Here is a 16447-nt window from a genome sequence, read left to right on the forward strand (position 1 = left end):
GCTATAAAACTACTTTGTTTTCTTTGTTGCGTTTTTGAACAGATATATGCCGCTCACCTATTACGTGCCAGGTGCTGAAGATGCCAACAGTTCGCAAGATGAATATGACCTTTGTCTTCATGGAGTTCGGATGTGGTAAGCTCGAAATACCTCTGGAATCGGCATTTTCAGCATTTTGCTAAAGGGCCGAGTAGCAGAGGCTGGGCAGGCTGGGCATATTAATGCTAATAAACAGGGCAACTGAGAACCAACTTGCCTGTGAATGTGGGGAAAGGAAGGGAAGAGATGCAACCAGTAACGTATGAAGGGAAACATGGGCATGGGAGAGAACTGGAGAAAGGGAAGCTGAAGTGTATCAAGGATGACTAAAATAAGAGGCGGATGAAATTCATATGAAAGGGAAGAGAAAGTTTCAGCGTAGCGACAGCTTCCCAGCGGTCTCGTTGGATCTGGGCCACAGGGCCTAACCCAGGGTGAAGAACCTCCCAAACCCCAACACATCACGTCTGGTAAAGGAACCAGTTCCCGGGAGCGGCGAGCGGCGCGCGGCGCGGCGCGGCGCTATGACGTCAGAGGGAGGCGGGACTTCCCGTCCCGGTGACGCCTAACCAAGACGGCCACGGTCGAGCCAGCTGCCTTCTAGGCTGACAGGTGAGGACCTGCCTCCCACGCTCGGGGTGACTTTGTAGGAGAAAGAACGGCCGGGCAGGCACGCGGGAGCTGGAACCCTTCCTCTCTGTGGCTCCTCGCAGAGCCCGTGCTGTCCTTAGCCAGACGGCTGCGACCGCTCGGGGGTTCGGGGCCACTTTGGCCGGGAGCCCCTTTGGCTGCTTGCCCAGCGGGAACGTACCATTTGTTCTGCTAACTGTAGCCCGCCTGTGGAGAGTCTTATGGCGGCTCCTCTGGGGGGTAAGGTCCAGGACGTTGGGCGACTGGCAGGGCAGAAATGACTAAAAGTGACTAGAGTCTGGGCCGGGGACTCCAAAGGTCTGAGTTCTTGTACCAACCAAGCCTGTAGACCTGGGCAAGTCACTTTCTTCCCTCCCTGGGTCTCAGTTTCCAACCTTGTCCATTAACGGGCTCTTTTGATTTGGAATCGAGTTTCTCATCAGGATCAACTTCCTCCCCCACGCCTCTCCCAAATTTGTTACACCAGGTATCCTTGAGAACTGACTCTTGCACCAATTTCTGAACTTGACACTCCCCTAGCCAGTTATTTGAGGTTCACTCTAGCTGCTGTAATATTTCTCCGTGGCGCCAAGGTCAAAACGGCGCTTGCTCCCTTGAATTTGAAGTGCAGCATTTTGGGGAAACAATTGCGGGTCTTGTTGCCTCTACTGAGTGCCATGCATCATGGTATTTTTCAGAAATAGTCTGTCTCATTTTTTCTCATGTATAAAATGGGGTACATTAGTAGCCACTTGATAAGATTATTTTATTAACTGAGATAATTCATACAACACTTGGAACAGTGCTTTATGTGTAATAGGCACTTAGTAAACATCAACTCTTTAAAGAATGACCCGTACACTGACTTTCACAGCTCTCTTGAAGTTCTTTGCAGCAGACACCTAGTGCTCATGCTGCTTTTCATCCACACATAGGCCTTACTGTAAACTGTCACCCTTGTTTTTTTTTTATTTTTCTACACGAGACAGGTTGCATAATTCCTTTAAGATGCATCCAAGTTGTTGAGTGTGTCAATAGTTTGTTCCTTTTTATCGCTGAGTAGTATTCTATGGTATGGTTGTACCACAGTTGGTTTTACCATTCACTTGTTGAAGGACATTTGCATAGTATCCACTTATGGGCTGTTACAAATAGAACTGCTGTGAATCTTTGCTTGAAGGTTTTTCTGTGAATATGTTTTCATTTCTCTAGGAAAAATGCCCAATAGTACAATTATTGTGTCATAGGGTGTGCATTTAGTTAATTCATGTGATCATATGTTTTTTCTTTAGCATCTTGATATGGTGGACTACACTGATTGATTTTTGAATGTTGAGTATACATTGAATAGATCCCACATAATTCTTCTTATACATTGCTAGATTCTATTTGTTAATATTTTGTTAAGGTATAGATATGAGAGGTATTGGTGTGTAGTTGTGTTTTGGAGGTTTATTTGGTTTCTTTGTTTGTTTTTTGGCCACACTGCATGGTTTGTGAGATCTTAGTTCCTCGACCAGGGACCAGGGATTGAACCAGGCACAGGCAGTGAAAGTGCCAAGTCCTAACCACTGGACTGCCAGGAAATTCCCGTGTAGTTTTCTTTTTTTGTACTGTCTTTGTCCAGTTTTGGTATCAGGGCAATAGTATTCTGTAGGGTCTTTAGTGATAACCCCTGTTTCATTCCTGATGTTAGTGATTTGCATCTTCTCTCTTTTTCAGTGGTGGTTTATTGATTTTATTGATCTTTCTCAAAGAACTAGCACTTTAATTTTTCTGTTTTCAATTTTATTGATTTTTGCTCCATCATTTTCTTCTGCTTGCTTTAGGTTTATTCTGCTATTCTTTTTTCTAGTTTCTTGATTATTAATTTGAGACCTTTTCTTGTTTCTAATGCTAGCATATAGTGCTATAAATTTCCCTCTCAGCATTGCTTTTGTTGCATCTCACAAATTTTGGTGTATTGTCTTTTCATTTTCATTGAGTTCTATGTATTCTTAAAATTTCCTTTGCAGCTTCCTGTTTGACCCATGGATTATTTAGAAGTGTGCTCTTTGGTTTCCAAGTATTTGGAGATTTACCTGTTGTCTTTTCTGTTACTGATTTCTAGTTTTATTCCATAATGGTTAGAAACATAAGCTGTATGATTTTAGTTCTTTTAAATTTACGTTTGTTTTATGGCTCATGATGAGGTGTATCTTGGTGAATGTTCCATGGGCACTTGAATGTGTATTCTGCTGTTGTTGGATGTCAATTGCACGTCAATTATATCCTGTTGGTTGATGGTATTGTTAGGCTCTTCCATATATTATTGATTGTCTGTCTAGTAGATGTTTCCATTGCTAAAAGTTTCCAACTATAATTGTGGAATTTTCTGTTTCTCCATTTAGCTCTATTGGTATTTGATTTATGTATTTTGAATGTCTGTTGTTCAGTGCATATATATTTAGGATGTCTTCTTGGTGGATTAATCTTATCATTATGAAATGTCCCTCCTTGTTCAGTAATTTTCTTTGCTTTAAAGTCTACTTTATCTGATAGTTGCATAGCCATTGTTGCTTTTTTAAAATAATAATATTAGCGTGATATATCTTTTCCCATTCTTTTATTTGCAACCTACCAATGTCATTATGTTTGAAGTGAGTTTCTTTTAGGCAACATATAGTTAGGTCATGTTTCTTTTTAAATCCATTCTACCAGTCTCTGCCTTTTAACCAGTATAATTAGACAATTTGTATTTAAAATAATCATTGATATGTTAAGGCTTAATTCAGGCATTTTATTATTTATTGTTGTTGTTGGTTTCCTCTGTTATCATTTTTCTGTTTCTCTTTTCTTGCCTCCTTGTAGGTTACTTAAATGCTTTTTAGAATTTTATTTGACTTATTTACATTCTTGAGTATATCTCTTAGTATACTTCTTTTTTTCATGGTTGCCCTAGGTATGACAGTATATATACATAACATCACACAGCCTGCTTTTGTATTGACATTTTACTGCCTTAAGTGAAGTGTAGAAAACTCACTTACATTTACATCTTTTTACCCTTTCCATTTTTAAAATGTAATTATCAGATTTCCTCTACATACACTGAATACCACATTAAACTTTTGCTTCAACCATGAAATATTATTGAAGGAGCTAATGACGAGAAACATAATCCATTATATTTACCACTGCTTTTACCTCTTCCATTGTTCTTTTTTATCTGAAGTTAAACCTTATTCACCTACTCCTTTCTGTTTGGAGAACTTCCTTTAAGAGATCTTACTTGAGAGGTAGATACGTTAGAGACAAATACCTTTAGTTTTTCATTTGAGAATATCTTTATTTCTCCTTCATTCTTGATGGATAGTAAGGGTAGTTTTTTCTGGTAAGGAATTTGGGATTGAGAGTTACTTTCCTTCAGCACTTGAAAAACGTTCGCCACTTCTTCCTAGCCTCCTTGGTTTCTGATGAGAAATCTGCTGACATTCAAATTATTGTTCACCTGTAGGTAATATGTCATTTCTCTCTGGCTGCTTTTTAGATTTTTTTCTTTGTTTTTGGTTTTCTGAAGTTTGACTATGATATGCCTTGTATTGTATTTCTTTGGTTTTATCCTATTTGGGGTTAACTCAGCTTCTTGAATCTGTAGGTTTTATGTGTTTTGCCAAATTAAAGAGGTTTTTATCAATTGTTTTTTATAACATTTTCAGCCCCATACTCTTTCTTCTATTTCCCTGGGATTCTGGTTATACAAACGTTGGGCCATTTGTTATTTTCCTACCAGTCCCTGAGATCCTGCTCATTTTTTTAAAAGTCTGTTTTTGTCTTGTTTAGATTTAGTAAATTCTATTGATGTGTCTACAAGTTCACTGATCCTGTTCTGTCAATTTAACTCTACTAGTGAACCCATCCACCAAGTTTTTAGAAATGTATTATACTTTTCAATTCTATAATTACATTTGGTTCTTACTTTTATAAAGTATTTTATTGTTTAAGGAGAATTACTTTGAATATCCCTGTAATTTCTGAGCAAAATTAATGATAGCTGTGGATTATTTGTGCATATAAACTAATCATCTTACTCAAGATTTTAATCTTCTGAGCAGAATTATTGCTTTAATTAGCAGAAGAAAAGTGAACACATGTAATTTTTCTCTCCTTGTTTCAGTCAGTTTCTTATTAGAAACCTAATAAAAGGGAAATGGGGAAGGAAATGAAGAAGGAAATTTAGGCCTTGGTAAATGGCAAATTGTAGTATCCCACTAGCAGGTGGAGTGGGAATTTTGGAATTCTAGAAAAAAGAAACCAAGAAGCAAAAATGAAATGAAAAATTTACATTTGCTTACTAAAACTTTTAAAGGAGTTTTGTGATATAGTTCCAGATTCAGAAAGCTCCCTCCTTTCCCCCTTTTTCCCTTGAATAACACTAACGATTTTAAGTACAACAGGTAACTTTCACTGGCCATACTTGAGATTTAGGTAATGTTGATTCTTGGTTTTATTGGTTCGATTTCTACCCTTACCAAATAATTAAAAATTAATCATGGACCCAATTGCCAGATTGATTGACATTATAGCACTGTGATTAAGAACGTATTTCCCAGTAAGTATGAAAATTTAATATATGAAAAAGTGGGGAAAAGATGGTTTTTAAAAATTAAATAGGATTAGCACAAGTAGCTCTCTATTGTAAGAAAAAGAAAATTGAATTCTTATATAGATGGCTTAAAAGTTAAAATGTAAAAACTAGAATAATAAAAATTACAATAAACATCTAGGAAGCTATATGTTAAATATAGGAGTCCAGAAAAGGGTTAGTATCAGCAATATATGAAGTCGTCTCACAAACCAATAAGAAAATGATAAATAACCCACTTGGAAGTCAGGCAAAGGATATGAATAGACAATTCACAGAAAAGGAAGTCCAGAAGGCCAGCAAACAGGAAAAGATGTTCAAGTATACTAGTAGTCAGAGAAATACAAATTAAAGAGTGAGATATTTTATGCCCAAAGACTACAAGAATTAAAAGTAATGGTACTGCTTATTGATGATAGAATTGTAGTGTTTCCATTCCCCTCATCTTTAGCATCAGAATCCAAGTCATCTTTGTCACTTTCCCTTCCCTGGATTCCCTTACAGAATTATTACCAAGACTTCAGTCTCTCATTCACTCCTTTCCCACTCTTGCCCTTATTTCTTGCTTAGGTTATTTTGATAGCTTCCTAACTCTAGTGAAATCTTGTGTTTTCTCTGTCTTTCACAATCTTCTTAGTAATATAATTTGAAAGCGTCTGCAGAACTAAAATCTTTGTTTAACCTATTTTGACAGATTGTGTTTTCCAAAGTTGGCCACAACAATAACTCCCATACCACATACTATTCATATGATATGATACTTCCCTTATTTAGAGAGGTCCACTTTGCTCCCCTTGCATATAGGTAAGCTTGTGGCTAACATGCAAGTAATGCTGTGTGACTTCTGAGACTAGGTCTTAAAAGGTGATGCAGTTTCAGTCTGTTCCTCTTGAGACAATTGCTCTTGGAACCTAGTTCTCATGCTCTGAACAAGCCCAAAATAGTCCATGTGGAGAGACCATACAGAGTGGACACGTATAGATATTCCTGGCCAGCAACCTATCTGAAAGCAGCATCAGTCATCAGACTTGTGAATAAAGATACTTCCAGAGGACTCTCACTTCCAGAGGACTCTCACTTCCAGAAGACTCTTGCCCCCAGTGAACATATCACACCCACCTATGCGTCTATGCATAGGTGCATCTATGCATAGATGTTTCTGAGAGAAACATCTATGTTGCATCTATGTTTCTGAGAGAGGTTGTCCCATATGTTTCCTTTCTTATAATGCCCTTGTCAGGTATTATACCAAGGGTTTACTGGCCTCATAAAATGAGTTGATAAATGGGCACTCTTTTTCTGTTCTCTGGCCAACTCTGTAAGATTGGTATTATTTCTTCCTTAAATGTTGACTCTCATCTGGACTAGGAGTTATGAATTCAATGTCTGCTGGATATAGGACTATAAAGATGTTTCTAGCCTTTTTGTGTTTGTTTCAGAATTTGCCCACATCAAATTTATTGGCATAAAGTTCCTCATAATATTCTTTTATTATCTTTTTAATGTCCATAAAATCTGGAGTGATATCTTCTCTTCACTTCTTATATTGGTTATTTGTGCCCTTTTCCTTGATGTGTCTTCTCAGGGATTTGTTTATTTATTTATAGGTCTTTTCAAAGAGCAAACTTTTAGCTTTGTTAATCTTTTCAAATGTAAACTTTCTTTTCCTATCCCATTAATTTCTATTTTTTGTTATTTTACTTTTTCTATTTTATTTATTTGGATTCATTTAGTTTTTCTAACTCCCTAAGATAGATAGTTAGATCCTTGATTTCCAGCCTTTTTTTCCTACTATTTTAGAAAATATTTTAGAAAGTATTTTAAGACTTTAAATTTTCTTGCATTCATGCCTTTGTCTGTATCCTATACATTTTGATATATCATATTTTCATTATTTGTTTCATTATTCTATTCTAAATTGCATTGTGATTTCTTCTTTCCCTCATCAGTTATTTAGAAGTATATTGCTTAATTTCCAAAAATTGGCAGATTTTCTTATTATTTTTGTTATTTATTTTTGGCTTAATTCCACTGTGGTTAGAGAACATCCTCTATATTATTTCAGTTCTTTGAAATTTGTTGAGTCTTGCTGTATGGCCAAGTATGTGGTCAGTTTTAGTAAATGTTCCATGTACACTTGAAAAGGATATGCATTTTGCACTTATTTGGTGTAGAGTTCTATATATGTCAGTTATGTTGATTATGTTAACATAAATATTAATTATGTCAATCAAAATATATATATTTTTGTTGATTTTTTTTCTGTGCTCATTCTATCATTCTAAGAGGTGTGTTAGAATCTTTCACTATGCTTGTGGATTTGTCTATTTCTCTTTTTACTTATGTCCCCATACAATGTTGTTACAATATTATTGACCATATTTCTTATGCTGCATATTACATCCCTGTGACTTATTTATTATATAACCGGAGGTTTGTACCTCTTAATCCCCTTCACCTATTTCACCCACCTTCCTACCCACTTCAGGATCAAACTTAATTTTAATGTACTTTTTTTTTTTTTTTTATTTTGCGGTACGCGGGCCTCTTACTGTTGTGACCTCTCCCGTTGCGGAGCACAGGCTCCGGACGCGCAGGCTCAGCGGCCATGGCTCATGGGACCAGCCGCTCCGCGGCATGTGAGATCTTCCCAGACCGGGGCACAAACCCGTGTCCCCTGCATCGGCAGGCGGACTCTCAACCACTGCGCCACCAGGGAAGCCCTAATGTACATTTTAAACTAAAAAAGCCTCTCTAATTTAAAACAACTCCTAGACTCACTTCTATTATATACCAAACATTTAATATACTACAGAGATCACCAGCATGTCAAAGTTTGCTACCAGCCTAATTAAAAAAAAAAACTTGGAATAAAGCTTCCGCTGCCAATTTTGTATGTATTTGTACTTCTTATATTGTGTTTTGATAACAATTACAAATTTTGTATCTCTTCCCTGGGCCTTTAAAAATTTAATGCTCACTTGTCTAGTCACTAAATACTTTACAAGTAGGTTTAGTACTATGCCCAGGAATACCACTAATTAATTGCCAGTCAAAGTGCAGTACATGCAGAGTGTACGCTCTGCTTTGTGTAACTGTGGGACAATAACATGGGTCACAACTTATATTTGATAATAATATATATAAAATTTTTGTCATTTGAAGAAGTTTCAGCAGCTTCTTATCTGCCTTATATACATGATAAATAATACAAGTTATTTTTAGATTTTGTTTGTGCTTTAACTTGGAAGGAAAAGTATCTTACTATCTCTTTTTCAAATGTAATGTAGTTTCATTGAAGACTACCTGGACATTGCAACGAGTTCTTTAAAAAATTTTTTTATCATGTGCAGTTCTTACATGATGGATAAAGTAGAATTCTGAGTAGCCAAAATAAAATGCAGACATTACTTGGATGCTAAAGCTGAGTGAGGGACTCATTTATAGTCGTCAAATGCTGCTTTTCAGTTTTGTGTATTGTCTAGGTTTGTATAAGATTTAATTGGAAAAAAATTCTTTTCTAAATAAAGTTAGAAACCCATTAATATAAGCAGATGAACACCTATGCTTAGCTGAGTAAGGATTGCCTAAGTTGTACAGATTATATCTACACTGTACGCATGGTTTTTATCCAGGCTAAGTCTTGCTGCTTATCAAAACTGATCATTAAAATTGCTTGTAGGTGGCGGCTGAAGGCGGGGCCATCAGCCTTTAATAATATATATTAGAACACATTGTCCTGTCTTAACCTGCCTACTGTTGGCAGCATTGAATTACCTTGGGTTCTTAGGTAAGGAAGAAAGTAAAGCTTTTCTTTACTTTTTTTATTTGGCTGTGTGAGATTCAGAAACATAAGAGTGAAGTAAAATAAAAAGATGCTTTACAAATACATACATTAACTCAGTGTTTCTCAGCTGTATTTTACTTGAAGTGTTTTAGAGTTGTTGCTTTTTTGTTTTCTAATTTTCATAGACTGTTTAAGTTTCATATCTACTTGCATTCTCATTAACTTTGTGGCTAATCAAACTCCTAAGATGTCATTTACTTTGAAGTTAAGTATTTATGAGTTGAATACAGTTAATAACTTCGGATTCTCTTGTGGTGCAGATCTTAAATTTAGCCAGTGTTCTCTCTGTCAGTGCTCTAATTTAATACTGTGTATAACAGTTAAATCTAATATTGTTTCTAACACTTTACAAATGTCATAAGACCTTTATAAATATACTGTATTTTGTGATAGTTTCAAAGATTGGGCTACAGTGACATAAGTGAACTAAAAATCAATCCACAAGAAAAGGTGAGATGATACTTTTATTTATTTAGTCAGTCAGTATATTTTTAATATAATTTTGAAAGGAGTCCCCACTTTTTAAGTGAAAATTTTTCATTCCAGATATTTTTCCAGCCTTGGCACTATTGACCTTTTGGGCTAGTGATTCTTTGTTGTGGGCGCTGTCCTGTGCAGTGTAGGATGCTTAGCCGCATCCCTGGCCTCTACTCACTAGATGCTGGTAGTAACACCTCCCCTGATACCAAGTTGTGACATTGAAAACTATTTTTATTTATTGCCATATGTCTTCTGGGAGCAAAATTGTCTCTGGTTGGAAGTCACTGCTCTAGAGAGACCTCACAGCCTGAGCACGGGGGTGAGGGGACAAGTGCTCCAGAAATCTTCTGAGAGGGTACATTGAAACCAGGGGAGAAATCCTTCTTCCTGCAGTGTCTCTCTTTCAGCACACTCTTCAAGGTTAACATCATATCAGTTGGCAGAGGAAAAATATTTAAAAGACCCAGATCCATTTTTCCAGAGAAGGCAATGAAGGATGAATTTGGAGGCAATAAATTGATAAGTTGCACAAGGGGGAAAGCATTCCAGAAGTGGTGGCAGAGTAAAACCATTAGCAAAGGTATAGGAGCAGAAAAGCATGAAGACACTGAGGAAATGCAGGGACAAGATAGACCAGAGTACAAGCTTGGCATAAAGTGGAAAGAGGAGAAAAAGCTTTAGGGGTACTTATAATCTAGACTCTAGAGGGCTCTGAATGAAAGGAGGATAGCTGAAGAGGAGGATAGAAAGAACAATGAAAGTTTGGGACATGGTCGTATTGATAGACACAGGGAAGGCAGAGGTGGAAGGGTAATATAAATAATTTGGGACTGCATTTTTGCACATATATTGATTATTCAGAAAATTGTTCATGATGTTATCTCATATTCTGTTTTCTTCCACCTATCCATTTCATAATTTAATGATATAATGCTTTAATAATGTATAAAAATATACTTACAGAATTTGGGATGAGAGGATTAATAGAGGAGAAAACTCAGAGCTCATCGCGGAGTTCACTGTCCCTGTTTACAGTTCTATCTGAGAGAGTACAAGGGCAGCCATAGCCTCTGTATTTTTTCACCAGACTTCACCAGGTGAAGGTAGGGGGACTTCTCTCACTGGTAGAGCATATAGCTATATAAGAATTCCAGCAGAGGGAAAGTAGAAGTTAGCCATGGATATTGTCAATTTAGACTGGAGAGGAGAGTGGTGGGATTTTTGTTTTGATTCACACTCCTCTGTAGTCTTTAATTTCACCAAAGACATTCCCCTCTTTCTCTCTTCTCTTGTGGTTTAATTTTTTTTTCAATCCTGTAATCTAGAATAGCTGAATAGTCATATATCTCTCATATCTCTTTGTGACATTTCCTTCTAGGTATATTGAATTTTGTCTTTTTTATTCTCGAATATTGTCTTTGGCTCAAAGTTTTATATTTTAGTGACTCTTCATATTGTTCTTCTCCCCTTATTTAGAAATGGACTCAGAAATCAAGGAAGAAATTCCTGTGCATGAGGAATTCATTCTATGTTGTGGAATTGAAACCCAGGTTCTAAAGTGTGGGCCCTGGACTGACCTCACTAGCGATCAAATTGCCAACAGGCCTAAGCTGCTTATTTTCATTATTCCTGGTAAGTTTAAAAATCTGGATGAGAAGACTGTACACAGATACTTGTAACTATTTCTGATTTTAAGAGAATTTGATAAATATAAAAATCCTTATAGAAGGAAATACATTCAAACCATTGATAACAACCACCCTTGATACTTTAGTGGCTGGATGTTTCCTTTGTCATCTATGCATTAATAGTATACATATTATATACATTTTTTAAATCACAATGTATACCATAAGTAGTTTTATAATCTGCTTTTTAAAATTTCTTAACAATATTTGGAATAATTAGAACTTTATCAAATAATATTTTTGATAGTTTTTTAAATAATTTTTACTGTCTTATTTCAAGATGATTATAAGATTATGGTAGAACATTTATTTATTCTGGGATTTGTCAACTGGGTCATTTGTGATTTATGCTGGATCAGTATCAATAGAATGTTAGGGGAAGATGCTTGATTGTAGGTATTCGAAGCAGTTTTTAAAAATATGAGCTTGAAAAATATATGTGTGTGTGTGTGTGTGTGTGTGTGTGTGTGTGTGTGTATATATATATGTATCAGCCTAAAGGTTGAAAATGAAACTGTTAATATGTATCATATTATATCATCTCATGTACACAGCTAGGCCTATGGGGTATTATTATTTCTTTTCTTGTACATTTTTGTTTCTTTTCCCTGGATTAATGGTTGTCCCTTTTATTTGCTTAGTTTTCTATGTTTCAATTGGTAATTTATCCTAAAATTATTCTCCAGAAGTGAAAAAAACTTCTCATTTTTTGAGTAATAGGGTTTCTGTTTTGTTTTGTTTTGTTTTTTGGGGGCTGTCCCTCCCAGAACTCTGTGTTCTTCGGCTCCAGTCCAGACTGGTTGCTCTCTAGGCTTCTTACACAGGCCATCCTGGGGACTCCTTTCACTTTTCTCCTGGTTGGATTCCTTGTTTCCTGGATCCCGTATTTTTTTTTTTTCTGGGTTTATTCCTTGTTTTTGGTGGAGCATACCTTCTAGGAGCTTCCTGAGAAGAGGTGCATGGGAAGTAATCTTTCACAGTTCTAGCATGTCAGAAAATGTCTTAGAGTTCTAGGTTGGAGATCGTGGTTTCCTTAGAATTTGGAGGGCATGTTCATTGTTTTCCAGGGTTCAGACTGTTTTTGAGAAGTCTTGATATTATTCTGATTTTTTATCTTTTGTATGTGAAGCTCCCCCCCTCCCCCAGCAAAAAAATATTTTAGATCTTTTCTTTGTTCTAAGATTCTGAAATTTTATAGTCAGGCACCTTGGTATGGCAGTTTTTCATACATTGGATTTTGGTGGACCTTTTTAAGCCAGAAACGTAACTTCAATTCTCAGAGCTCTGTGTTCTTTCTTTTTTATAGTCTCCTGTTTCATGTGTTTTGTGGGTGCATTATCTTTTTTTTTTTTGGCTTCCTGCATTGTTAGACTTTTTGCTGCATTCCTTTTTCTGTTTCTATTAGTGTTTGTTTTTCCTCAAATGTTTGATAATCCTTGACTACCCTTTCATTTTGAAGAGGAAGATGTAAAAAATTTATTGGAAGCTTGTATTCAGGGGTGGGGCTTGTCCACAGGTATGCCTAGGGTGACCAGCCATCCTAGTCTGAGGGGTGTTCCAGGACACAGGACTTTCGGTACTAAAACCATGACAACAGATAGGCAAAACGGAGTGGTTGGTTACCTTAGGTAATCCTCACCTTAAGGTGATTGGGTAGGGACCCAGCATTTTATTAGAGGATTTCCAGCTTTCAGTATCTGTAGCTGTTTCTTGGATTGTTCAGTTTTCCAGGAAGGAATCTTCCAAGTATCCTATTTGAGGAATGGAAGCCTGTCTGCTAATGTTCAGAGCTGAACAAGGGAGAGGAGGTTGGAGTTTCAGTGTTTCTTCTCAGTATAGTGCTTTCTCAGTATAGTGCTTTTGTTCTCAACTGGGCTAAGACTTCTGATCCAGAATCTCTCTTTGGTTTAACCTGTTCTGAAAATAAACTTCCAGTGTTCTGCCATGATGTAACAGTCTTTTTGGAAAGCAGTCTGTCAGCATCTATTAAAATTAAAAATACAGGGACTTCCCTGGTGGCACAGTGGTTAAGAATCCACCTGCCAGTGCAGGGGACACAGGTTCGATCCTTGGTCCAGGAAGATCCCACATGCCGCAGAGCAACTAAGCCTGTGTGCCACAGCTACTGAGCCTGCGTGCCACAACTACTGAAGCCCACGCACCTAGATCCTGTGCTCTGCAACAAGAGAAGCCACCACAATGAGAAACCCGTGCACCGCAATGAAGAGTAGCCCCCGCTCACCACAGCTAGAGAAAGCCCATGCGCAGCAACGAAGACCCAACACAGCCAAAAATAAATAAATAAATTTATTAAAAAATATATATATATATGCTCTGCCAATAGTGAGGGAGAGTTTGAAATTCTAGGCGTGACAAGTGCTATTAGATGAAGCCGAGATTTGGAGGCAATGGTAGAATGTGGGATTGAGAAAATAATTAGAAACATTATCTTGGACTGGAGAAGGAATATCTTTCTGAGGCTAGAATGGAGGTGACGTTGGTTACTGAAATGGAGAAGTGTGAAGGTGTGTCAGAGGAAATAAAGTAGTTCCTGCCTCCTGACCTCTGTTTTCTCTGTTAGTTAAGAGTTGAGGTGATCTGTGGAGAGTAAGGATGGCAGAGGGTGGATTGGGGCCTTAAGGAAATTGGTCAGCATTGAAAATAGCAGATATGCAGGATGAAAGGAATTATTGACCAAAAACAAGTAGATAGATTTTGAGCAGGGCTGTGATCAAATAGCAGGTATATTGGGAGTGAGGTCTAAAAGGGTCAAAGATTGAGCTGGAGAAGGGCTATCAGAGTTAGGATGCTTTGGATGTAAACCATTTCTGGGTAATGAAAAGACATAGGCCTGTCATTGTTAAAGTTGTTGTCAGGATCAGCAGCATCACCTAAGAACTTGTTACAAATGCAAGTTTTGGGACCCTATCCCAGATCTTGTGAACCAGAAACTCTGGGGGTGGGGCATCTGGGTTTTAAGAAGCCCTCTAGTGGATTTTGATATGCACACCACTGATCCAGGCTGTGGCTACTGGAATTCGTTGCTTAAATTGGATATAGATGAAGTTCTTTGAATTTGATCGAGAGAATGAATTATGGGACAAAGGTGTTGTCTCAGTCAGGCCTCCCAGATTTTGAAATCACCTAACTTATGGAATGGCAAGTGAAACTGACATTTAAGGGTCAAGGTTTTCAGGGAATGTGTGAGAATGACTAGAAAGTTGATAGATGGAAGCAGATGGCTTCAATCTTAGAGGAGGAGAGCTTGTTAACAGTAGGATGAACTATAAGTGGAGCAAACAGCCCACTCTATACTTCCCCAGTCAGAGGTGTTTTCACTCACTCATTGGTATTAGGTGCTAGGAGTGGTGTGTTGCAAAAGCCTTTGCTCTCATTGAGGTATATGAAGTGTTAGAGAATAGTGAGGTCTCTTTTGCAGGGCCTTGAAAGGAAGAGAGTCTATCATAGCGGAGAGCCAAGTTTAAGATATGATGAAGAGATAGAAGGAGCATTCATTGAAGACACTGAGGAGAAAGGGAAGTTTAAAACACTTGTTTTTTGTTTTTGTTTTTGTTTTTTTTTGCGGTACGCGGGCCTCTCTCTGTTGTGGCCTCTCCCGTTGCGGAGCACAGGCTCCGGACGCGCAGGCTCAGCGGCCATGGTTCATGGGCCCAGCCACTCCGTGGCATGTGGGATCTTCCCGGACCGGGGCATGAACCCGTGTCCCCTGCATCGGCAGGCGGACTCTCAACCACTGCGCCAGCAGGGAAGCCCAAACACTTGTTTTTTAATAGTGTCATTGTTTTATAGTGGCTTTCACATTTTCAGATCATTCTGTTTCCTGGTGTTCTTTTATGTTTGCCCTTCTATTCTCCTTGCTGCCCTTGGCCCGTTTCTGTGGGCTTTGTGCAAGCTGTAGGCTCTTGCTGCTCTTTAGTTTGTGGAATTCAAAATTGTATTTTATTCGGGGAGCTAGTACTTTTATATTGTGGGGAAAATTAGGATGACAGTATTTCAAAGATTGTTAAACCACTATAGACCTCATGTTTAGTCCATCTCTGATAGACTGACGTAAAATTTTATTTTAAATCACTTCTTCTTTTTAACATCTTTATTGGAGTATAATTGCTTTACAATGGTGTGTTAGTTTCTGCTTTATAACAAAGTGAATCAGCTAATCCCCATATCTCCTCCCTCTTGCGTCTCCCTCTCACCCTCCCTCTCCCACCCCTCTAGGTGGTCACAAAGCACGAAGCTGATCTCCCTATGTTATGCAGCTGCTTCCAACTAGCTATCTGTTTTACATTTGGTAGTATATATAAGTCTATGCCACTCTCTCACTTCGTCCCAGCTTACCCTTCTCCCTCCCCATGTCCTCAAGTCCATTCTCTACATCTGTTTCTTTATTCCTGTCCTGTCCCTAGGTTCTTCATAAACATTTTTTTTTTAGATTGCATATATATGTGATAGCATGCAGTATTTTTCTTTTTCTGACTTCACTCTGTATGACAGATTCTAGGTCCATCCACTTCACTACAAATAACTCAATTTCGTTTCTTTTTATGGCTGAGTAATATTCTGTTGTTTATATGTGCCACATTTTCTTTATCCATTCATCTGTTGATGGACACTTAGGTTGCTTCCGTGTCCTGGCTATTGTAAATAGAGCTGCAGTGAACATTGTGGTACATGACTCTTTTTGAATTATGGTTTTCTCAGGGTATATGCCCAGTAGTGGGATTGCTGGGTCACATGATAGTTCTATTTTTAGTTTTTTTAAGGAACCTTCATACTGTTCTCCATAGTGGCTGTATCAATTTATGTTCCCACCAATAGTGCAAGAGGGTTCCTTTTTCTCCACACCCTCTCCAGCATTTCTTGTTTGTAGATTTTTTTTTAACATCTTTATTGGAGTATAATTGCTTTACAATAGTATGTTAGTTTCTGCTTTATAACATAGTGAATCAGCTATACATTTACATATACTCCCATATCTCCTCCCTCTTGCATCTCCCTCCCACCCTCCCTATCCCACCCCTCTAGGTGGTCACAAATCACCAAGCTGATCTCCCTGTGTTACGCGGCTGCTCCTCACTAGCTATCTATTGTACATTTGGTAGTATATATAAGTCCATGACA

General features: G+C 37.7%; 1 protein-coding gene across 5 annotated transcripts in view; it reads left to right on the forward strand.

Moving 5' to 3' along the window:
• The first annotated feature begins 599 nt into the window (after positions 1 to 599).
• Positions 600 to 16447, forward strand: part of LDAH (lipid droplet associated hydrolase) — a 96156-nt gene continuing 80308 nt past the window's right edge. For all 5 annotated transcript variants that reach the window (XM_060169673.1, XM_060169672.1, XM_060169674.1 and 2 more), the window contains exons 1-2: positions 600 to 651; positions 11097 to 11252. In XM_060169673.1, coding sequence (XP_060025656.1) covers positions 11099 to 11252 — 154 coding nt within the window. In that variant the 5' untranslated portion in view covers positions 600 to 651; positions 11097 to 11098. The remainder of the gene's footprint in view (positions 652 to 11096; positions 11253 to 16447) is intronic.

The sequence above is a fragment of the Lagenorhynchus albirostris genome, chromosome 13 (genome assembly GCF_949774975.1).
Source record: "Lagenorhynchus albirostris chromosome 13, mLagAlb1.1, whole genome shotgun sequence".
Lineage (NCBI taxonomy): Eukaryota > Metazoa > Chordata > Mammalia > Artiodactyla > Delphinidae > Lagenorhynchus > Lagenorhynchus albirostris.